The 24250-nt window shown below is 37.1% G+C and overlaps 4 protein-coding genes across 5 annotated transcripts; 3 read left to right on the top strand and 1 right to left on the bottom strand.

Annotated features, from left to right (window-relative positions):
• The first annotated feature begins 495 nt into the window (after positions 1-495).
• LOC116134871 (serine/arginine-rich splicing factor RSZ22A) lies at positions 496-3019 on the top strand. Its single transcript, XM_031420549.1, has 6 exons — positions 496-620; positions 881-983; positions 1628-1716; positions 2006-2219; positions 2435-2551; positions 2731-3019. The coding sequence occupies exons 2-6, from the start codon at positions 895-897 to the stop codon at positions 2765-2767; spliced, it is 546 nt and encodes a 181-aa protein (XP_031276409.1). The 5' UTR covers positions 496-620; positions 881-894; the 3' UTR covers positions 2768-3019.
• Positions 3020-5890: 2871 nt separating this feature from the next.
• On the top strand, positions 5891-9868 carry LOC116134861 (probable cyclic nucleotide-gated ion channel 14). Its single transcript, XM_031420536.1, has 7 exons — positions 5891-6380; positions 6473-7013; positions 7385-7597; positions 7683-7984; positions 8137-8248; positions 8361-8597; positions 8809-9868. The coding sequence occupies exons 1-7, from the start codon at positions 6352-6354 to the stop codon at positions 9553-9555; spliced, it is 2181 nt and encodes a 726-aa protein (XP_031276396.1). The 5' UTR covers positions 5891-6351; the 3' UTR covers positions 9556-9868.
• A 1155-nt stretch (positions 9869-11023) lies between these two features.
• LOC116134862 (probable xyloglucan glycosyltransferase 5) lies at positions 11024-23872 on the bottom strand. 2 transcript variants are annotated; one of them, XM_031420538.1, is made up of 6 exons: positions 22968-23872; positions 13532-13639; positions 12779-13087; positions 12390-12680; positions 12084-12197; positions 11024-11998 (listed from the first exon to the last, which is right to left on the bottom strand). In XM_031420538.1, exons 1-6 carry the CDS (start codon positions 23580-23582, stop codon positions 11354-11356), a joined length of 2082 nt encoding a protein of 693 aa, XP_031276398.1. In that variant the 5' UTR covers positions 23583-23872; the 3' UTR covers positions 11024-11353. The 2 variants fall into 2 exon arrangements, with proteins under 2 accessions (XP_031276398.1, XP_031276397.1); XM_031420537.1 differs by lacking the exons at positions 11024-11998; positions 12084-12197; positions 12390-12680; positions 12779-13087; positions 13532-13639 and adding exons at positions 20358-21332; positions 21418-21531; positions 21724-22014; positions 22113-22421 and having other exon boundaries at positions 22860-23872.
• On the top strand, positions 15977-19205 carry LOC116134863 (probable cyclic nucleotide-gated ion channel 14). The gene is made up of 6 exons (XM_031420539.1): positions 15977-16347; positions 16719-16931; positions 17017-17318; positions 17471-17582; positions 17695-17931; positions 18143-19205. Exons 1-6 carry the CDS (start codon positions 16123-16125, stop codon positions 18887-18889), a joined length of 1836 nt encoding a protein of 611 aa, XP_031276399.1. The 5' UTR covers positions 15977-16122; the 3' UTR covers positions 18890-19205.
• Positions 23873-24250: the final 378 nt, after the last annotated feature.

The following is a 24250-nucleotide window of genomic DNA, read 5'->3' as shown; positions in this document are numbered from 1 at the left end:
AATAAAGAAGACAATTAATTTACTTTGATTCGTTCCCAATATAGGAACTATGTCTGGTATTCAAGATAGAGAAGTTTTTATTGAATTTCACGAGTGTTGCAACAATACAATAGAAATGACGGCAGTTCACTCTTCCTCTCCTCTCTCTCCATATAGTCCTGAACGTGTGAGCGTTAATCCTGTGCAAAGTATAAACCACCAACACTAATTGGTTTAATATTAATACTTTGTGGGGGAATGATAACAAATATCCAACCAATGAGCCAATTCATGGAGCTTTATTGATAGTTCTTAAATCTAAGTCTGGCTCCTTTAATGAACTTTATAATCGTCTTTTTGCGAAATGAACCATTGAAGTATAATTTAGTTAGTGTATAATTTATTATAATTTAGTTAGGCCGCTTACAAAAATAAAAAAATTGTTTTGAGTATGAAAAATTGTAATAAAACCAAAGAAATATGGGAAATTATACAATTAAACAACTTTGAAGGGACCTGACCTGTAATATTGCCCTATATAAATTCCAAAGCCCTAATACCCTAACATTCATACAAAGAAACAAAGCAGAAACCGTGCGATTGCCATTAGGGTTCAATATCTTCTCTGCAGATCGCCTAAGGTTTCAGATCTCTCTTTCTATTTTTGTTCGTGCTTCTGTCGTTCGTGTTCAATTGATGAAGCTGAACAATATTTTTTATTTAACAGCTGGTTACGCTTCACTTGAGAATTTTTACGATACGATTAGTTAATTGCGTTATGTTTTCAAATTTTAGCATATAAGATTTCAGTTTTGTAAGTATTGTTGTGGATGCTTGTTTAATGTTTTGATTTTTTATGGAATTGAACTCTTTGGTTATTAATATTGAGCGCATCTGACAGGTTTCTCTGAAAAAATGTCTCGCGTTTATGTTGGTAACTTGGATTCACGAGTCTCTGAGCGGGATCTTGAAGACGAATTTCGTGTCTTTGGAGTTATTCGAAGGTAGAATTAATTTTTGAATTTGTCTTTTTCTATTGGTTGTTTGAGTACCTATGGTTAACAGTGAACAGTTTTTGCTACTTCCGTTATTTGTTGTGTTAATTGATGTTGTTGGGTGTGTTTTATCAAGTTGTCATCTTTTATGAGTGTTTATTGAGTTTGACTGTGTACGTACTCAAGAAAGGATCTTGGGATTTTGTGAACGTCCCTTTTGCATTGATAGATAAGATCAATTTTTTATTCCAATGTGAATGAGATGGACATTGATATGGGTGTGATTGGTTGGTGAACAATAAAGTTCCATGGTTCTAGTGGGGATTGATTCTATGTTTGTCAGTCAAGAGGAATTAGTGGTGCAGAATTGGTGGTGCAGAATCTTGTCTACTTCCTCTCTTTGTTTATGTACATGTACAGTCTCTAGACCGAACACTTTTTGCAACTTTGTACTGTACGAAGTTGCTTGAAGTTCCCCTGCCTTTCTTCGATGAAATTGCACCAATGGTCTTAACTATTATCAAGTTCAACAGGTTTTGAAGGGTGGACATAGGAGTTATCCATTGCTTATTAAGACATAGAGATAAAAATTTGATTTTTTCTCTCTCATTTTCTGAAATCAGCTTTTAATACTGTTAATGTCTTATGTGCAGTGTTTGGGTTGCTCGAAGGCCTCCAGGTTATGCTTTTATTGACTTTGATGATTACAGGGATGCACAGGATGCAATTCGTGAATTAGATGGTATGTTAAGAGGATCCTTCATATCTCAGGCCATGTAAATTATGCTTCTGATTTGCTTTTCTCAATGATATAATTTAATTTTTTCCTGCTTGGGTGCTTGAATAATGGCATAAGCCTGGTGCAGGAAAGAAGGTTCAGCATGCTGTATTTGGTGTTGCCTTCTCTTCTTGTTCATCTGATATCTAACAGCTATATCCTATTATATTTCATAAAGATTTTTATTTTGTATCTTATTTTAACATTTCAGGCGTTATATCTCCTAACTTGTTACTTCGTATGTTTGAAACAGGCAAGAATGGATGGAGGGTTGAGCTTTCTCACAATTCTAGAGGTGGAGGTGGTGGCCGCGGTGGGGGTCGTGGTCGCTCTGGTGGTTCTGATTTGAAGTGCTATGAGTGTGGCGAGCCTGGTCATTTTGCCCGTGAATGTCGACTACGTGGTGGTTCAGGAAGACGTCGTAGCCGCAGCCCTAGATACCGCAGGAGTCCAAGTTATGGAAGAAGGTAATTTCACTGATTCTGATGGTGATTTTCTAGGTTGCATTTTTAGTTTATCATAGATTATTTATATTCTGGATTTTGATTGCTATCTCCCATATGTGTGATGTAATTTTTTAATGATTCTTATGAGAGAAAAAGATAGGTATTGTAATTTGGTTCCATAAACTGGTTGGGATTTTTAAAATGTTTGTTTGACATTCCCCGATGTTGTGAAGCAGGAGTTACAGTCCTCGTGGGCGATCCCCAAGACGCCGCAGTGTGTCACCTCGTGGACGCAGTTATAGCAGGTCACCCCCACCGTACCGTGGACGTGACGAGTTGCCTTTTGCCAATGGGTAAAGTTCTCCTTGAGTCATTTTACTTTTTACCTACATTTTTTTGTAAATGCCATGAGAAGCTTCTTTTTGAGGCATAACAATACCTCAACTGTTGCACTCATGCAAGCATTAGTATCGATGAGTGTCTGGCATTTCATTTACCATATTACTGATCAGTGCTGTCAAATTTTCTGCAGAAATGGTGTAAGGGATCGTCGCCGCAGCAGAAGCTAAGCATTGTAAACTTGGTAACTTGCCTTTTTTGAGAGGAGACTGGATTAAGTGTGTTTAGTATATTTGGACTTCAGTACAACTATGTTTTTATTTGGGTGACGCCCTCAGGCTCTCTTGGATTTGGATAAGTTTTCTTCTTACTTCATTTATATGTTGGCTATTTTTCTTTTAGCTATGAGTAGTTGCATTATCTTCTTTGTCAAAACAATATAGAATTTATTATTATAATTTTATTGAGATAGTTTTTAAGAACTGTGCTAAAAGTACATGCTTTTCTTTTTTGTGTCGAGGACAAGGTGTCTTCTGGGTCTGCATCATTGGTTTTGTGGTTCTACACTTCCTTGGGGCTTCTTGTGTGCTGCCCTGCTATGGGATCTTCAATTTTCAATGATTGTGGGTCCCAACCGGCTTCATCTTTAGATGCTTCTGTTTGAATGAATCTCCTGCTGTGAAGCGCCTCTCCTCAAATTCTAGTGGCATTTCTTTTAGTTAACTTAATTGGATAGAGGAGCTGCTTCAAATACTTCTGAAAGGTACTTAATCTGTTCTACAGATTTGGGTTTCTTGGGTTCTCTTAAACAAATGGGGTTTGGAATTTTAAAATTAAAATTTAGTGTGAATTTAATAGAAATAAAGATGTCTATACACTTGGGAACATGCACTATTTTCTGATTCTTTTATGTTAAAGAAGAGGCTTCTTCTGACTTCAAAATGGAAGGAATTTTACCTGCTTGTTTTTCCAATATTCTGTTTTGTCATCCAGATGACAAGGAGGAATTATCTTATGATTGGATCTGATTGGTTTTGGTTATTAGATCCTAATCTCTATTTTTCAGCATGCACCGAAACAAATTGGTTACCACATTTTGTTAGACATGGAGTTCTGTGGTATGAGCTTGGGAAAAATCTTTATTTTCGCCCAAAGTGTCTTCTCGTATACAATTTTGGGTCATGGAGTAATCATTTCTGTTGGTGACCTTGGCTAATTAATGTTGCTTTAGCTGCTAGAGGAGCTCTTGCCATTTGAGAGGTCCAGTATCAATTGGCCTTTGGCTGAAGACCTTCCTAAGCTGATTTGAGATATTCTGCCCCAGATAATATTTTTGATCTAGGATTTCGTACGACTTTTAATATGCACAAATTCCTTGATGAAGTGGCTTCCTGGTTTTGTTTTTGGTATCTATCTTCTGCTGGAGGATCGACCCTACTCCAATCAGCACATCTGTATTGTGTTTGTGGTAATGGCATGCTTGTTTTCCTAGATCTGCCGTAAAATTTCAATCGCCAGTGATGTCGACTATTTTTTTGCTTCATATTTTGGTGAGTAGTTTAAGCAGCGGTATCTCGGTTTTGTTAACATCACTAGATTCTAGCCTTCAGGATTTTAGTCCTGGAATCAAAAGACCAAGACTTGCAGAGGTCTAGGAGTCGTATGAAGTCCTAGTCCTTCATTGTCATTGATTTTGATTAATTAATGTCACTGTCGGTTGCATGCAATATGGATTGGTAATTGTCTTACTTTATTTGTAATGAAATACGTTGAAATGCTTTAATTTCATGAGCCTGACGTTAATTTATTGCTTGCTGAGTTGAATGATTCTCAAGGATTTTCATGTTAAACACGTCAATAGAAAATTTGAGTTTCCAATTTCCGTAAGCAGGGTACATCAATTCATTATTATTGCAGTACGTTTATGTATGCCTTGCCAAAAGCTATATAGCCTTTGATAATAAAACGTGCGCACGAACTGAATATTATTACATTGAAAAATCACCAATATTTTACTTGGAAGTTACAATCCATCCAACCCGTTTCCCGGTTGATTTGTGAAGGTTTTAGACCTTGGAATTGGCTCTCGCTTTATCGCTCAAATGTACTTAATCTCTATTTGCCGTGAAAATGGCTGCTCAATCAATGTGCTTATATTCTTTTGTTATGAAAACAGTAAAGATGCATTAAAGTCTACAGATTGGGTGGAATAAGATATTTTAAGCTTGAAGTGGGATACAATCATTTCATATGACTATCTGAGGCGGTTTTTGTTTCTGTGAGTGTAAACAGCGTTAAAAAATCAATAGATATGATGTGACAGTAAGTTTGTCTTTTGCTAAAGATTGAACTCCGTGCAAGAAATTTCCAAGGTTTACATTACATTCAGTTGATCTGGCTAAAAAGCCAGTTTTATAAATAATGGGTGTCTTCCTATTCAACTCCGTTAAGTATGGTGGCTCTAGTCAATAAAGACTAAAAGCTTTATTGTTGCTAATCTCAATTACACTTGTAGCCTTGGATTTAAATTATTAGTTGAATTGTGTGTCATGTTATCCCCCACTTTTCATGTCAATTGCCAACAACCTCTTAATGCATTTTCTTACGCCCAAGTTGACTCTACAAACTGGGAGTCGCTTTGAAGGCACCGCACCACCATTATCTATTCCACAAATTGCTGTTAAATCGGTGGAGATTTCAACTTCCCCACGTGCATTCGCCTTTGTTTCATGTTCCACTCACAACCCATGCCACTTGTTTATAATGTCTTTGGTACCACGTGTTTTCATTGTTTGTTTCATGCCTCTTAACCTGTCAGAATTTGTTTAGTTAATCATGTTCTTCATACGTTATGTTTCACCACATCGATGGCCAAATGAGTTTGGATGAAAACCACTTTTAACGAAGCCTCAAAAGAAATGTATATGAATTTAACATAATATACAATGCTTTCCATAAGAAAATCACTTATGCTTAAGATTGCATTAAAATAGATCTTCAATTCCAAAGCTTAACAATGACTATTTTCTCAAACATTCGGTCAAAAAATTGGTTCTCTACATAAAGAAAGACAAAGCTCTTTACTTTTATAAATCAAAACCATGAAATTCCTCGTTGCCCTTTTAAAGAAATTAATTAATTTTATTGTAATCTAATCCTATACTGTGGGACATTATATTTGATGACGTGGTAGATTACGGTTGTTAGAAATCGGACCCACTGATTGGATACTGTTCCCATGACAGAGGATGGTCGTGGCTCCTAAAAAGTGCAGTGTTTGTAATGTTGTCTGCCAGTTATCAATATGACAAAAACGGAAGACTCAATCAAAGTTTCCGGGAAATCTGCTAATCAAAATCTTCCTTTTTTAACTTGTTTACTTCAATGCACATTTTAATATTTTGATTTCTTCGTCATGGTCTTCACGTCCTTTCTCTTATCTCTGTTTCTCAAACTTAATTCTATCTTGTAAGTTATTACAAGCTTGGAAAATAATAATAATAATAGTAATAACTCACTACGTGAGCTGAGCTGTGTTTCTTCTCTTTTACTGTTAGTTTATTTTTTGGTGGGTTTTTAGTTGAAGTCAAACGGGTTACCACCTGTTTTCTTTCTTCTTCCTCTCTCAACTGTAAAGTGTCCCAACAAATTCTATGAAGAAACATGTCGCTTAAGCTCCAACTATTATGTTGAGATCCATTTTTTTGAAGAAAAGATGTTCAAGTAAAGAGCACTATGTCAAAAAACAGAACATTCACAGAGATTTTGTCTGAAAAAGATTGTTTTAAGTTCTTCATGTGAACAGTTTACAAATATGGACTTCAAGAAAGATAAGCTAGTGAGGTATTTTGTTCTTTTTTCCTTTTTTTTTATTTTTTTTATTTTTTTTGAGACTTCAGTCATTGATATTTTTTTTTTTTTTTGGTCATTTGCAGGTTTTACAATGATGGAAAAGGTGAAACTCCGCACATAGAGAAGTCTTTGCCAGTGTATAAATCATCGGCTCCTTTGTTGAAAACAGAAGGAAATATTTTTGAAAGAAACAGAACCGCTTCAAAAATTTCGAAATTTGGAGGGCTCAAAGTTTTCCCTGAGAATATAGAGCCTTGGAGGAAGCGAATTCTTGATCCAGGAAGTGAAGTTATCTTACAGTGGAACAGGGTTTTTCTCTTTTGGTGCTTAGTAGCTTTATTTGTTGATCCATTGTTTTTTTATCTTCCATCAGTAGAAAAGAATGGTAACGGTTCATGTATGACAACTGATTTGAATTTGGGGATCATTGTAACTTTTTTCCGAACCTTTGCCGATATCTTTTATATGTTGCACGTGGTTATAAAGTTCCGGACAGCTTATGTATCTCCTAGTTCAAGAATTTTTGGAAGGGGTGAACTTGTTATGGATCCAAAGGAGATTTCATGGCGGTATCTAAAATCGGATTTTTTCATAGATCTGCTGGCGGCACTGCCCCTTCCTCAGGTACTTTCCGTGAACTGCTTTCAGCTATTTGTTTACTGTGTAGAATCTTGAATGTTTGATATAATTAGACCATAATTTAGTTTGTATATTGATTAGCAATAAAGGCCTATTCCTCAGCATATGTTTGATATGCAATTTTGAAGTTAGGTACAAGATGCAGAAACTGATGAGGAAAATAGAATGCTTCTGCCTCTGATAATGACTAGATTTGGCACATTGATAATCATAACATCTATCATAATATTTAAACATCTTTTTATTCTCTTTTTGCACATGATTTGCTCCCTTATATTTTTGGAAGTTTGTCACTGCCACAAGATAAAGTAAAAAATAAGATCTGATAGTTCTTTTTGTCTCTCTTTATTTGCCAGATAGTGATATGGTTTATTATACCAGCAGTCAGAAGCTCCTCTGCTGATCATACAAACAATGCGCTTGTGTTGATTGTTCTGCTCCAATATGTTCCACGCTTATATCTGATTTTCCCATTAAGTGCCCAGATTATCAAAGCCACTGGAGTTGTCACAAAGACTGCTTGGGCTGGTGCTGCATATAATCTTGTGCTGTACATGTTGGCCAGTCATGTATGTAATTTCTCCTCTCTCTTTAATTCTGTTTATTTATTATTAGACTTGAGTAAATTGCAATAATTTGGCTTCTGCTTTGCAGGTCTTAGGAGCATCGTGGTATTTGTTGTCAATTGAACGGTATGCAACATGCTGGAAATCTGAATGCAGAAAGGAATTTAGTCCTGCAAAATGCTTTCTCTATTACTTGGACTGTGGCACACTGAGTAATGATGATCGGCAGTTATGGGAGAATAGTACTGTTGTGTTTAATAACTGCGATCCTACAAACTCAAAAGTTTTCCAATATGGCATATTTGGAAATGCATTGACAAATAATGTTGTATCCTTAGAGTTCCTTGAGAAGTATTTCTATTGTCTCTGGTGGGGCTTACAGAATTTGAGGTATGCTTCACTTATGCTGCATAATCTAAGTTTTCTGTATGGTAACAAAGATATTTGATTGTCTTCTCCATATCAACTGTGCTTGTAGTGTGAATTAAATGTGTTTCTTTGCACAAAATTTTGATCTATTTGTTCTACTTTATAAATTGCAGTTCTTATGGCCAGACTTTGACCACAAGCACATTCATTGGGGAAACCATGTTTGCTATACTCATTGCTATTTTGGGTCTGGTTTTGTTTGCCCATTTAATTGGAAACATGCAGGTATTGGAAAACCCTTTGTACATTCTTGCCATATTTGTCTGTCATTCATTTTCTTGTTCAGTTCCCTAAATTTCCTACACTTCACCCTTTAACCATTCTCTATTTTGTATAGACCTATTTGCAATCCATCACTGTGAGACTTGAGGAGTGGAGACTTAAGCGGCGAGACACTGAGGAGTGGATGAGACATCGCCAGCTCCCTCAAGATCTTAGAGAACGTGTAAGGCGATTTGTTCAGTATAAGTGGCTTGCAACTCGAGGAGTTGATGAAGAATCAATCTTACATGCGCTACCTACAGATCTTCGCCGAGATATCCAACGCCACCTTTGCTTGGACCTTGTTCGAAGGGTAACTTCTTTTTCAAGTAATCTTTCTCAATGGTACAGGCCTGATTTCTTATGTCCAAGATGTGTTCTATTTCCTGATATTATAGTCTCAGGCTTGGCAAAACAACATCTGAAGGAAATAGTATAATATTTTTTCATGTCAATTAACCTGTGAAGGACTCCTGTATCTTACTTCGGTACTTAATTAGCCATTGATTTTAACCAAATTGCAGGTTCCATTTTTCTCACAAATGGATGATCAGCTACTAGACGCCATATGTGAGCGCTTGGTATCCTCCTTAAGTACTCAGGGTACCTACATAGTTCGTGAAGGTGATCCTGTTACAGAGATGCTTTTTATTATCAGAGGGCGGCTGGAAAGCTCAACTACAAATGGGGGCCGAACAGGTTTCTTCAATTCAATTACTCTAAGACCAGGCGACTTTTGTGGTGAGGAGTTGCTTGCTTGGGCATTGCTGCCAAAATCTACTGTCAACTTGCCTTCTTCTACGAGAACTGTGAAGTCCCTCGTCGAGGTTGAAGCCTTTGCATTAAGAGCTGAAGATTTAAAATTTGTGGCCAATCAGTTCAGACGCCTCCATAGTAAGAAGCTACAACACACATTTCGTTTCTATTCCTACCACTGGAGGACGTGGGCTGCATGCTTCATTCAGGTGGCTTGGCGTCGTTTCAAGAAGAGGAGAATGGCTAAAAGTCTTGGCACAATGGAATCATTCTCATATAATAATTATGAGCAAGTGTCTAATGAAAGAGAGCAAGACGATGAAGATCATAGTAGTACTGAATCATCATCTTCTGCTCATGCTAAGCAACACCTAGGTGTTACAATACTGGCTTCAAAGTTTGCTAAAAATACGAGGAGAGGAGCTCAGAAAATTAAGGACGTTGAATTGCCAAAGTTGCAAAAACCTGAGGAGCCAGACTTCTCAACAGAGCCAGATGAAGACTTGTCTATCTAACTCCATTAAAGTAGCACTTGCTAGGTTTCTGAAACTCTATTTTTTCTTTTTTTCCAAGTAGTCATGGCTTAAGCTGTTAATAATTTGTATAATGTATTTAAGCCTATGCCAACATTAGTAAACATGTCCTGTTAATAGGAGATCTTATTATAGTTTCAGCAACCCAAAGGCATTAGGGAGCGGATCAAATTAATCCAATTTACCCATATCAAACTAGAATCCCAGTATAGATTTGATACCTTTTGCAGTAATTTGTTCTACAGTTCCATCACTACTTTGCCCTACGATTTGTGTCTTATATCATTGCACAAATTCTGTCATAGAATTCTGAAATCAAAAGTTAAAACAGTTGTTTTCTTACATGCTCACTGTACTGCAGAGTTCAGTGTCTAGTGGCTGAAAACATGAGAATCAAAATATCAGACAAGTGAAAAATTAATGGAAACTACCATTGAAATGACAAATACTCAGAACTTGATTTACGGGAACTGGACCATATAGTTATAAACAGATTTTATAACTGGGGTTTTATTCAGTAATGAAATGTTGACTCTATTCAGCAGTTTTCTGGTATTTTCAAATTAATTAATAAACCAGCTAACAAGATGAACAATTTTGGTCCTACCCAAAATTTTAGTGAAGCCAAACCCACTTGCGCCAACCATAGACAAAGTAACGTGCTCCTTGATAGCTACAGGCAATATGCAGAAATGAATACGAGGTGCCAAGAAATGAATATGTAACAAACATGAAGGATTGTCAAATCAACATTTTTTTAATAAATTATTTGGCCTTCTTTGTTACAGTATACAGTCTTTTGATGACAAAATTTTAACGAAGTGGACCTAGAAGGCAGCGACGGAAGACCAATGCAAGGTGCCAGTTTGTCCTAATTACAGAGTCCACCATTAACAGGCCATACACAAAAACTAGAATCTGAATATGCCCACGAAAGATCTCTTGGCCCCAGCTATGTTAAACACTGCTTTTTGAAGATTGATTTGTATATGAAACTAAATCCTTCAATGCCCCACTAGCACTTCTTAAAAACCAGCTTCTTTTGAATGGGTTGCCTGCCGACACTTTACATTATTTGACTACACACGTGTAGATTTGGAGCTTGAATACACAAGTGAAGTGCAAGCAAATATACATAAGACACAGAGAGAAAATGTCAAGGCAAAGGGGGTGGAAAGAAGAGAGATTAATTGTTACATTAGATAGAAGAAAATAAATGCAAATGTACAGATCATATTATGTTTTACATGTCTCACTCACCATTAAAATGGGAATCTAAACAATAGAGAGCATCAAGCAAGCTCATCCCTTAGACCTCACTCATATGTTTCAACTTTAATAAAATACAATATGGCTTGAATCTGAAATGCCAAATCACACCCAGCAAGAATTAAAGCCAACTGTAAAGAAAAAAAAAAAAAAAAAATAGAATACAAAATTCTAACTATGACAAACAACAATAATTCAATGCCTACGGAAGACTACAATGACAACTATTCAATGGAAAATATGAAGATATAAATATAAAAAGAAAGGTGTTACCGTGGTGTGGAGAGTGATGGATGAAGAGAGAAAATCTTATATAGGGAACTTCAATTCAAATGTCAAAAGTGAAATATCATTTGCATTGAATTAGAAGCCCTTCCACCATTTGCCAAGGAGAAAAGGGTTGCTCTTCTTTAATTGCACCGCCACAATGAATTTTTAATACTGGATGTACTTTGGTTGAATCGGAGCAGAAGTTGACTTTTTCATTTCTCTGACTTCCTTCTGTGCACCATCAGCTCATCTGCTCACCAATCAGATCAAGCCCCACAAGGAGGAAGGTCACCCCTTGGAAGAGCAAGAAGTAGAAGTGCACTCCTTGGGCCGCGAGCAGGCTCCTGACAGAAGCCGTGAGTAGGAGGAATGCTAGAGTAAGCTCTTTCCTGTATATCTTGTTGACCTTCTTTTTAGGTGCGGCAGCTGATTCCTTTTGCTCCTTCAATTGGTTCAACTCAGAAAGCTCACTCTCAGAAGCTCCTCTGTACATCTGTGTCTGGTTCATTGTCTTTGATTCTCTCTCGGCAGCGGCTAGTAAGTCAGATTCTGATGACCTGCCAGCCTTCTTGGTGACAACCCACTCATATGAACTACCCAACTGGAATAATCCAGACACCATTGCATTGAATTTGGTCACAGACATGGTGTTTTCAAATAGGAGGTAAGGAACAATGAAAGGGAAAGATTTTGGGGCAGGAAGAATGTTGAGGAATGACATAAAAACTGGAACATAACAAATGACCCACACAGGAAGCTCAGCCTCCGGGACAAACATGGTTAGAGGAAGAATTATGCAGAACAATGTGAAGGAATAGAATGGAAGGATAAGTTTCCTCAATAGAAAGAACAGCAGTATTAAGTTTGCTTTCTTCCATATTGCTATCTGCAGAGGTACAACATTCATTAGAAATATTAATTATTAAGTAAATTATGTTAGCCAAAAATGGAAATCGAGCACAAAACTGTACCTTGGAAGTTATAATTGCAGGAAGACACAAGCGGAAAAGTTGCATAGGTCCAGAATGCCAACGATGTTGCTGCTTTCTGTAAGCTTCATAGGACTCAGGGACTTCACAAAGGACCTGAAATTTGATGTGATATAGTTGGCATTGTAGGTCATTACCAAATTTGCATAAAATCATGTATTCAATTTACTTAAATCATCAACAATCTATGAGCTAAATCTAAAACTGACAGTACCTCCACAATAAAACTAAATATCACAAATACTGAAATACAAAAAGCAAGGTCAGACTAGACTAATATAGGAGTACCTTCACATCATTAAGATAGATGAATTTCCAGCCATTTAGATGTGCACGGACAGCAATGTCCATATCCTCTACAGTTGTTCTTTCAAGCCAACCACCGGATTCCTCAAGGGCCTTAATTCTCCAGACACCAGCAGTTCCATTGAAACCAAAAAAGTTCAGAAATACGCCATTAACCTGTTGTTCCACCTCAAAATGAAAACACAAGTTGATGTTTTGGAGACGAGTCAGCAAGTTCTCATCCTTGTTCACAAAGGACCATCTAGCCTGAACCAATCCTAATTCGGGATTGTCCTGCAAAACAAAGTAAACAATAGGCTCAAGTTAATTTTCCCCACTGTATGTTTCTCTCCAAACTTCTGTCAAAATGATCTATGTCTGCTTTTCTCTACCTTGAAATGCGGCACTGTACTTTTAAGAAAATCTGGGTTAGGTTGGAAATCGGCATCAAAGATTGCAACATACTCATAATCCTTCACATAATCACAGCTCATTGCAGACTTAAGATTCCCAGCTTTGTAACCAGTTCTAACCAAGCGATGCCGATAAATTATGTTGATACCCTTCTGGCTCCACTTTGCAACCTCTGCCTTAATTAACCATTGGATGCTCTCGTCATCAGAATCATCAAGAACTTGAATCAGTATACGGTCCTTTGGCCAATCAAGTTGGCAGACTGCAGAGATAGACTGCTCATACACCTACACAAGAACAGTAGAGAAAACCATCAACACCATGATAATCGAAAGAAAATAAAATGACCACCTAAAGTAATCAATTGTGTTAATTTTGGATGTCCCCACAAGATTTTACCCTTGATGGAGACTTCCAGTTCATCATTGAGCTAAAATAACAGATCTGAGCACTGTGACATAATTATTCAAATTCTTCAAGTGCTGATGTAACTCATACTTGTATATTGAGAAGTATCTATTCCATTTTATTATCCTCTATTTGAAGATTCAAAAACCCTGCAAATTATTCCTAAACACTGCAAAAAGTTCTTAAAAGTTCTTTCCTAAAAGCTCAGGAATTTTGTTATCTGTAAGAAGACAAATACAACATTAATATACAGACACCAAATAAAATAAAGAAAGGAAAAAAAAAAAAAAGGGACATAAAAGAGATGAAGTTCAGTGAATTACCTCCCTCTCGTTGCACATGGGGATTTGAACAAGTACCATGGGATACTCATAACCCGAGCCCTCAACATCATCAGACTTGAATGGATCCCCTTCGAACCTGGGCTTAATCTTCTTGACTCAACTACAAATGGGGCCGAACAGGTTTCTTCAATTCAATTACTCTAAGACCAGGCGACTTTTGTGGTGAGGAGTTGCTTGCTTGGGCATTGCGCCAAAATCTACTGTCAACTTGCCTTCTTCTACGAGAACTGTGAAGTCCCTCGTCGAGGTTGAAGCCTTTGCATTAAGAGCTGAAGATTTAAAATTTGTGGCCATCAGTTCAGACGCCTCCATGTAAGAATACAACACACTTCGTTTCTATTCCTACCACTGGAGGACGTGGGCTGCATGCTTCATTCAGGTGCTTGGCGTCGTTTCAAGAAGAGGAGTAGGCTAAAAGTCTTGGCACAATGGAATCATTCTCATATAATAATTATGAGCAAGTGCTAATGAAAGAGACAAGACGATGAAGATCATAGTGTACTGAATCATCATCTTCTGCTCTGCTAAGCAACACCTAGGTGTTACATACTGGCTTCAAAGTTTGCTAAAAATACGAGGAAGGAGCTCAGAAAATTAAGGAGTTGAATTGCCAAAGTTGCAAAAACCTGAGGAGCCAGACTTCTCAACAGAGCCAGATGAAGATTGTCTATCTAACTCCATTAAAGTAGCTCTACCAGGTTTTGAAACTCTTTTTTTTCTTTTTTTTCAAGTAGTCATGGCTTAAGCTGTAATAATTTGTATAATGTATTTAAGCCTATGCCAACATTAGTAAACATGTCCTGTTAATAGGAGATCTTATTATAGTTTCAGCAACCCAAAGGCATTAGGAGCGGATCAAATTAATCCAATTTACCCATATCAAACTAGAATCCCAGTATAGATTGATACCTTTTGCATAATTTTTCTACAGTTCCATCACTACTTTGCCCTACGATTTGTGTCTTATATCATTGCACTCAAATTCTGTCATAGAATTCTGAAATCAAAAGTTAAAACAGTTGTTTTCTTACATGCTCACTGTACTGCAGAGTTCAGTGTCTAGTGGCTGAAAACATGAGAATCAAAATATCAGACAAGTGAAAAATTATGGAAACTACCATTGAAATGACAATACTCGAACTTGATTTACGGGAACTGGACCATATAGTTATAAGATTTTATAACTGGGTTTTATTCAGTAATAAATGTTGACTCTTTCAGCAGTTTTCTGGTATTTTCAAATTAATTAATAACCCTAACAAGTGAACAATTTTGGTCCTACCCAAATTTAGTGAAGCCAAACCCATTGCCAACCAAGACAAAGTAACGGTCTCCTTGATAGCTACGGCAATATGCAGAAATGAATACGAGGTGCCAAGAAATGAATATGTAACAAACATGAAGGATTGTCAAATCAACATTTTTTTAATAAATTATTTGGCCTTCTTTGTTACAGTATACAGTCTTTTGATGACAAAATTTTAACGAAGTGGACCTAGAAGGCAGCGAGGAGACCAATGCAAGGTGCGCAGTTTGTCCTAATTACAGAGTCCACCATTAACAGCCATACACAAAAACTAGAATCTGAATATGCCCACGAAAGATCTCTTGGCCCCAGCTATGTTAAACACTGCTTTTTGAAGATTGATTTGTATATGAAACTAAATCCTTCAATGCCCCACTAGCACTTCTTAAAAACCAGCTTCTTTGAATGGGTTGCCTGCCGACACTTTACATTATTTGACTACACGTGTAGATTTGGAGCTTGAATACACAAGTGAAGTGCAAGCAAATAACATAAGACACAGAGAGAAAATCTTAAGGCAAAGGGGTGGAAAGAGAGAGATTAATTGTTACATTAGATAGAAGAAATAAATGCAAATGTACAGATCATATTATGTTTTACATGTCTCACTCACCATTAAAATGGGAATCTAAACAATAGAGAGCATCAAGCAAGCTCATCCCTTAGACCTCACTCATATGTTCAACTTTAATAAAAACAATATGGCTTGAATCTGAAATGCCAAATCACACCCAGCAAGAATTAAGCCAACTGTAAAGAAAAAAAAAAAAAAATAGAATACAAAATTCTAACTATGACAAACAACAATAATTCAATGCCTACGGAAACTACAATGACAACTATTCAATGAAAATAGAAGATATAAATATAAAAAGAAAGGTGTTACTGTGGTGTGGAGAGTGATGGATGAAGAGAGAAAATCTATATAGGGAACTTTGTCATTTGCAGGTTTTACAATGATGGAAAAGGTGAAACTCCGCACATAGAGAAGTCTTTGCCAGTGTATAAATCATCGGCTCCTTTGTTGAAAACAGAAGGAAATATTGTTGAAAGAAACAGAACCGCTTCAAAAATTTCGAAATTTGGAGGGTTCAAGGTTTTCCCCGAGAATATAGAACCTTGGAGGGAGCGAATTCTTGATCCAGGAAGTGAAGTTATCTTACAGTGGAACAGGGTTTTTCTCTTTTGGTGCTTAGTAGCTTTATTTGTTGATCCATTGTTTTTTTATCTTCCATCAGTAGAAAAGAATGGTAACGGTTCATGTATGACAACTGATTTGAATTTGGGGATCATTGTAACTTTTTTCCGAACCTTTGCCGATATCTTTTATATGTTGCACGTGGTTATAAAGTTCCGGACAGCTTATGTATCTCCTAGTTCAAGAGTTTTTGGAAGGGGTGAACTTGTTATGGATCCAAAGGAGATTTCATGGCGGTATCTAAAATCGGATTTTTTCATTGATCTGCTGGCGGCACTGCCCCTTCCTCAGGTACTTTCCGTGAACTGTTTTCAGCTATTTGTTTACTGTGTAGAATCTTGAATGTTTGATATAATTAGAACATAATTTAGTTTGTATATTGATTAGCAGTAAAGGCCTATTCCTCAGCTTATGTTTGATATGCAATTTTGAAGTTAGGTACAAGATGCAGAAACTGATGAGGAAAATAGAATGCTTCTGCCTCTGATAATGACTAGATTTGGCACATTGATAATCATAACATCTATCATAATATTTAAACATCTTTTTATTCTCTTTTTGCACATGATTTGCTCCCTTATATTTTTGGAAGTTTGTCACTGCCACAAGATAAAGTAAAAAATAAGATCTGATAGTTCTTTTTGTCTCTCTTTATTTGCCAGATAGTGATATGGTTTATTATACCAGCAGTCAGAAGCTCCTCTGCTGATCATACAAACAATGCGCTTGTGTTGATTGTTCTGCTCCAATATGTTCCACGCTTATATCTGATTTTCCCATTAAGTGCCCAGATTATCAAAGCCACTGGAGTTGTCACAAAGACTGCTTGGGCTGGTGCTGCATATAATCTTGTGCTGTACATGTTGGCCAGTCATGTATGTAATTTCTCCTCTCTCTTTAATTCTGTTTATTTATTATTAGACTTGAGTAAATTGCAATAATTTGGCTTCTGCTTTGCAGGTCTTAGGAGCATCGTGGTATTTGTTGTCAATTGAACGGTATGCAACATGCTGGAAATCTGAATGCAGAAAGGAATTTAGTCCTGCAAAATGCTTTCTCTATTACTTGGACTGTGGCACACTGAGTAATGATGATCGGCAGTTATGGGAGAATAGTACTGTTGTGTTTAATAACTGCGATCCTACAAACTCAAAAGTTTTCCAATATGGCATATTTGGAAATGCATTGACAAATAATGTTGTCTCCTTAAAGTTCCTTGAGAAGTATTTCTATTGTCTCTGGTGGGGCTTACAGAATTTGAGGTATGCTTCACTTATGCTGCATAATCTAAGTTTTCTGTATGGTAACAAAGATATTTGATTGTCTTCTCCACATCAACTGTGCTTGTAGCGTGAATTAAATGTGTTTCTTTGCACAAAATTTTGATCTATTTGTTCTACTTTATAAATTGCAGTTCTTATGGCCAGACTTTGACCACAAGCACATTCATTGGGGAAACCATGTTTGCTATACTCATTGCTATTTTGGGTCTGGTTTTGTTTGCTCATTTAATTGGAAACATGCAGGTATTGGAAAACCCTTTGTACATTCTTGCCATATTTGTCTGTCATTCATTTTCTTGTTCAGTTCCCTAAATTTCCTACACTTCACCCTTTAACCATTCTGTATTTTGTATAGACCTATTTGCAATCCATCACTGTGAGACTTGAGGAGTGGAGACTTAAGCGGCGAGACACTGAGGAGTGGATGAGACATCGCCAGCTCCCTCAAGATCTTAGAGAACGTGTAAGGCGATTTGTTCAGTATAAGTGGCTTGCAACTCGAGGAGTTGATGAAGAATCAATCTTACATGCGCTACCTACAGATCTTCGCCGAGATATCCAACGCCACCTTTGCTTGGACCTTGTTCGAAGGGTAACTTCTTTTTCAAGTAATCTTTCTCAATGGTACAGGCCTGATTTCTTATGTCCAAGATGTGTTCTATTTCCTGATATTATAGTCTCAGGCTTGGCAAAACAACATCTGAAGGAAATAGTATAATATTTTTTCATGTCAATTAACCTGTGAAGGACTCCTGTATCTTACTTCGGTACTTAATTAGCCATTGATTTTAACCAAATTGCAGGTTCCATTTTTCTCACAAATGGATGATCAGCTACTAGACGCCATATGTGAGCGCTTGGTATCCTCCTTAAGTACTCAGGGTACCTACATAGTTCGTGAAGGTGATCCTGTTACAGAGATGCTTTTTATTATCAGAGGGCGGCTGGAAAGCTCAACTACAAATGGGGGCCGAACAGGTTTCTTCAATTCAATTACTCTAAGACCAGGCGACTTTTGTGGTGAGGAGTTGCTTGCTTGGGCATTGCTGCCAAAATCTACTGTCAACTTGCCTTCTTCTACGAGAACTGTGAAGTCCCTCGTCGAGGTTGAAGCCTTTGCATTAAGAGCTGAAGATTTAAAATTTGTGGCCAATCAGTTCAGACGCCTCCATAGTAAGAAGCTACAACACACATTTCGTTTCTATTCCTACCACTGGAGGACGTGGGCTGCATGCTTCATTCAGGTGGCTTGGCGTCGTTTCAAGAAGAGGAGAATGGCTAAAAGTCTTGGCACAATGGAATCATTCTCATATAATAATTATGAGCAAGTGTCTAATGAAAGAGAGCAAGACGATGAAGATCATAGTAGTACTGAATCATCATCTTCTGCTCATGCTAAGCAACACCTAGGTGTTACAATACTGGCTTCAAAGTTTGCTAAAAATACGAGGAGAGGAGCTCAGAAAATTAAGGACGTTGAATTGCCAAAGTTGCAAAAACCTGAGGAGCCAGACTTCTCAACAGAGCCAGATGAAGACTTGTCTATCTAACTCCATTAAAGTAGCACTTGCTAGGTTTCTGAAACTCTATTTTTTCTTTTTTTCCAAGTAGTCATGGCTTAAGCTGTTAATAATTTGTATAATGTATTTAAGCCTATGCCAACATTAGTAAACATGTCCTGTTAATAGGAGATCTTATTATAGTTTCAGCAACCCAAAGGCATTAGGGAGCGGATCAAATTAATCCAATTTACCCATATCAAACTAGAATCCCAGTATAGATTTGATACCTTTTGCAGTAATTTGTTCTACAGTTCCATCACTACTTTGCCCTACGATTTGTGTCTTATATCATTGCACAAATTCTGTCATAGAATTCTGAAATCAAAAGTTAAAACAGTTGTTTTCTTACATGCTCACTGTACTGCAGAGTTCAGTGTCTAGTGGCTGAAAACATGAGAATCAAAATATCAGACAAGTGAAAAATTAATGGAAACTACCATTGAAATGACAAATACTCAGAACTTGATTTACGGGAACTGGACCATATAGTTATAAACAGATTTTATAACTGGGGTTTTATTCAGTAATGAAATGTTGACTCTATTCAGCAGTTTTCTGGTATTTTCAAATTAATTAATAAACCAGCTAACAAGATGAACAATTTTGGTCCTACCCAAAATTTTAGTGAAGCCAAACCCACTTGCGCCAACCATAGACAAAGTAACGTGCTCCTTGATAGCTACAGGCAATATGCAGAAATGAATACGAGGTGCCAAGAAATGAATATGTAACAAACATGAAGGATTGTCAAATCAACATTTTTTTAATAAATTATTTGGCCTTCTTTGTTACAGTATACAGTCTTTTGATGACAAAATTTTAACGAAGTGGACCTAGAAGGCAGCGACGGAAGACCAATGCAAGGTGCCAGTTTGTCCTAATTACAGAGTCCACCATTAACAGGCCATACACAAAAACTAGAATCTGAATATGCCCACGAAAGATCTCTTGGCCCCAGCTATGTTAAACACTGCTTTTTGAAGATTGATTTGTATATGAAACTAAATCCTTCAATGCCCCACTAGCACTTCTTAAAAACCAGCTTCTTTTGAATGGGTTGCCTGCCGACACTTTACATTATTTGACTACACACGTGTAGATTTGGAGCTTGAATACACAAGTGAAGTGCAAGCAAATATACATAAGACACAGAGAGAAAATGTCAAGGCAAAGGGGGTGGAAAGAAGAGAGATTAATTGTTACATTAGATAGAAGAAAATAAATGCAAATGTACAGATCATATTATGTTTTACATGTCTCACTCACCATTAAAATGGGAATCTAAACAATAGAGAGCATCAAGCAAGCTCATCCCTTAGACCTCACTCATATGTTTCAACTTTAATAAAATACAATATGGCTTGAATCTGAAATGCCAAATCACACCCAGCAAGAATTAAAGCCAACTGTAAAGAAAAAAAAAAAAAAAAAATAGAATACAAAATTCTAACTATGACAAACAACAATAATTCAATGCCTACGGAAGACTACAATGACAACTATTCAATGGAAAATATGAAGATATAAATATAAAAAGAAAGGTGTTACCGTGGTGTGGAGAGTGATGGATGAAGAGAGAAAATCTTATATAGGGAACTTCAATTCAAATGTCAAAAGTGAAATATCATTTGCATTGAATTAGAAGCCCTTCCACCATTTGCCAAGGAGAAAAGGGTTGCTCTTCTTTAATTGCACCGCCACAATGAATTTTTAATACTGGATGTACTTTGGTTGAATCGGAGCAGAAGTTGACTTTTTCATTTCTCTGACTTCCTTCTGTGCACCATCAGCTCATCTGCTCACCAATCAGATCAAGCCCCACAAGGAGGAAGGTCACCCCTTGGAAGAGCAAGAAGTAGAAGTGCACTCCTTGGGCCGCGAGCAGGCTCCTGACAGAAGCCGTGAGTAGGAGGAATGCTAGAGTAAGCTCTTTCCTGTATATCTTGTTGACCTTCTTTTTAGGTGCGGCAGCTGATTCCTTTTGCTCCTTCAATTGGTTCAACTCAGAAAGCTCACTCTCAGAAGCTCCTCTGTACATCTGTGTCTGGTTCATTGTCTTTGATTCTCTCTCGGCAGCGGCTAGTAAGTCAGATTCTGATGACCTGCCAGCCTTCTTGGTGACAACCCACTCATATGAACTACCCAACTGGAATAATCCAGACACCATTGCATTGAATTTGGTCACAGACATGGTGTTTTCAAATAGGAGGTAAGGAACAATGAAAGGGAAAGATTTTGGGGCAGGAAGAATGTTGAGGAATGACATAAAAACTGGAACATAACAAATGACCCACACAGGAAGCTCAGCCTCCGGGACAAACATGGTTAGAGGAAGAATTATGCAGAACAATGTGAAGGAATAGAATGGAAGGATAAGTTTCCTCAATAGAAAGAACAGCAGTATTAAGTTTGCTTTCTTCCATATTGCTATCTGCAGAGGTACAACATTCATTAGAAATATTAATTATTAAGTAAATTATGTTAGCCAAAAATGGAAATCGAGCACAAAACTGTACCTTGGAAGTTATAATTGCAGGAAGACACAAGCGGAAAAGTTGCATAGGTCCAGAATGCCAACGATGTTGCTGCTTTCTGTAAGCTTCATAGGACTCAGGGACTTCACAAAGGACCTGAAATTTGATGTGATATAGTTGGCATTGTAGGTCATTACCAAATTTGCATAAAATCATGTATTCAATTTACTTAAATCATCAACAATCTATGAGCTAAATCTAAAACTGACAGTACCTCCACAATAAAACTAAATATCACAAATACTGAAATACAAAAAGCAAGGTCAGACTAGACTAATATAGGAGTACCTTCACATCATTAAGATAGATGAATTTCCAGCCATTTAGATGTGCACGGACAGCAATGTCCATATCCTCTACAGTTGTTCTTTCAAGCCAACCACCGGATTCCTCAAGGGCCTTAATTCTCCAGACACCAGCAGTTCCATTGAAACCAAAAAAGTTCAGAAATACGCCATTAACCTGTTGTTCCACCTCAAAATGAAAACACAAGTTGATGTTTTGGAGACGAGTCAGCAAGTTCTCATCCTTGTTCACAAAGGACCATCTAGCCTGAACCAATCCTAATTCGGGATTGTCCTGCAAAACAAAGTAAACAATAGGCTCAAGTTAATTTTCCCCACTGTATGTTTCTCTCCAAACTTCTGTCAAAATGATCTATGTCTGCTTTTCTCTACCTTGAAATGCGGCACTGTACTTTTAAGAAAATCTGGGTTAGGTTGGAAATCGGCATCAAAGATTGCAACATACTCATAATCCTTCACATAATCACAGCTCATTGCAGACTTAAGATTCCCAGCTTTGTAACCAGTTCTAACCAAGCGATGCCGATAAATTATGTTGATACCCTTCTGGCTCCACTTTGCAACCTCTGCCTTAATTAACCATTGGATGCTCTCGTCATCAGAATCATCAAGAACTTGAATCAGTATACGGTCCTTTGGCCAATCAAGTTGGCAGACTGCAGAGATAGACTGCTCATACACCTACACAAGAACAGTAGAGAAAACCATCAACACCATGATAATCGAAAGAAAATAAAATGACCACCTAAAGTAATCAATTGTGTTAATTTTGGATGTCCCCACAAGATTTTACCCTTGATGGAGACTTCCAGTTCATCATTGAGCTAAAATAACAGATCTGAGCACTGTGACATAATTATTCAAATTCTTCAAGTGCTGATGTAACTCATACTTGTATATTGAGAAGTATCTATTCCATTTTATTATCTTCTATTTGAAGATTCAAAAACCCTGCAAATTATTCCTAAACACTGCAAAAAGTTCTTAAAGTTCTTTCCTAAAAGCTCAGGAATTTTGTTATCTGTAAGAAGACAAATACAACATTAATATACAGACACCAAATAAAATAAAGAAAGAAAAAAAAAAGGGACATAAAAGAGATGAAGTTCAGTGAATTACCTCCCTCTCGTTGCACATGGGGATTTGAACAAGTACCATGGGATACTCATAACCCGACCCCTCAACATCATCAGACTTGAATGGATCCCCTTCGAACCTGGGCTTAATCTTCTTGAATTTAATCCAAAAGCAACCTAAGCAAAGCACCAATCGATCCAGAGATTGGATGATGAATAAAACAACACAAAATTGAGAGAGTGCTTGAATTAGGGGTGCAATGTAATCAGCCCGAAACGTTAGCCAACCAACATAAACCAAATGAAGCAAGCCCTGAATATCACTAGTTCCAGGCATGTGCAAATGAGGATTTCTAAAATAATGCCACCCTTTGAAATAAGCAACCACTTCAAAAGCAAGAATTGCCAAAGAAGTCACCAGAAACATTTTAATGACTCTAAATAGCAATTTCCCTTTACCCAACTTCTCACTATCCATTGCTACTCCTTGTCTAAAGATGAGTCTTTTCTTAATGGTACCAAGTAATGCCCAGAGCACTGTAGCTAACCAAGCCACACAACCGACAGCACGATGAGCTTTGAGAAGCAAAACCCATGTAACTTGTTTAGCATTCTTGCCTCTACTCCTTTCAACTGGCCTGAATGCAGCATCTGGGCCGTTGATTTCGACAACCGAGTAATTAGGATTCTCCATTGTGACCACCACTGGTGTTCCCTTTCTTGTGTCTTTCCCCCACCAATGTGAAAAATACAATCTTGGAGCCATTGAAACACTAAAAAAAAGTAGAAAAAATCACTAACCACGAGTACAGCCCAAAAACCCAGAAAAAATAAAACACTCTAAAAATCTTCACAACCCAGATCTTGATGAACTAAAACTAAACCCATGTTGTCAGATCCCCCAATCTCAAAGAAGTAAAACTAAACTGAAAGCTTCTTCATTTTTAACACAATGTAGCTAAAGCAAAGCAGAGAAAGTAAAGAGATTCTTTGTAGTCTTAAGGACACAACCAACATGGGAAAGAAACATTATGATATGAGGAAAGGTATCTGAAGGTGTAAGAGCTTAACAGCAAGTTGTCGTGGTGTGGTCAATTTGTCTTGTAATACAAACAATCACCACAACTCTCGCTTGCTTTAACTGCCATAGAATTTACCATTTACCTTAACTTTAGCCCATAGAAATAGTATATGCCATTGAATTATTATTAAAAAAAAATGAAACTATCATGAACTATGTAAGCTTAAAGAGTAAACTCCAGTTGACTCAGAAAGTACACTACACGCTTAAGCTCTCCATTATTTGAGAAAATCTAGATGAGGTCTTCAGGAACATTTGACTAATTGTTTTCGACTGTTGAAATCTTGCAAGAACATGGAGAACGTGAAGAGCTAAACATGGTCATTTTAAAAAAAAAAAAAAAATTCATTTAT

The sequence above is a fragment of the Pistacia vera genome, unplaced genomic scaffold (genome assembly GCF_008641045.1).
Source record: "Pistacia vera cultivar Batoury unplaced genomic scaffold, PisVer_v2 Contig292, whole genome shotgun sequence".
NCBI classification, from domain to species: domain Eukaryota; kingdom Viridiplantae; phylum Streptophyta; class Magnoliopsida; order Sapindales; family Anacardiaceae; genus Pistacia; species Pistacia vera.
The sequence above is the reverse complement of the archived record's forward strand: the minus strand, read 5'-3'. Positions and strand labels throughout refer to the sequence as shown.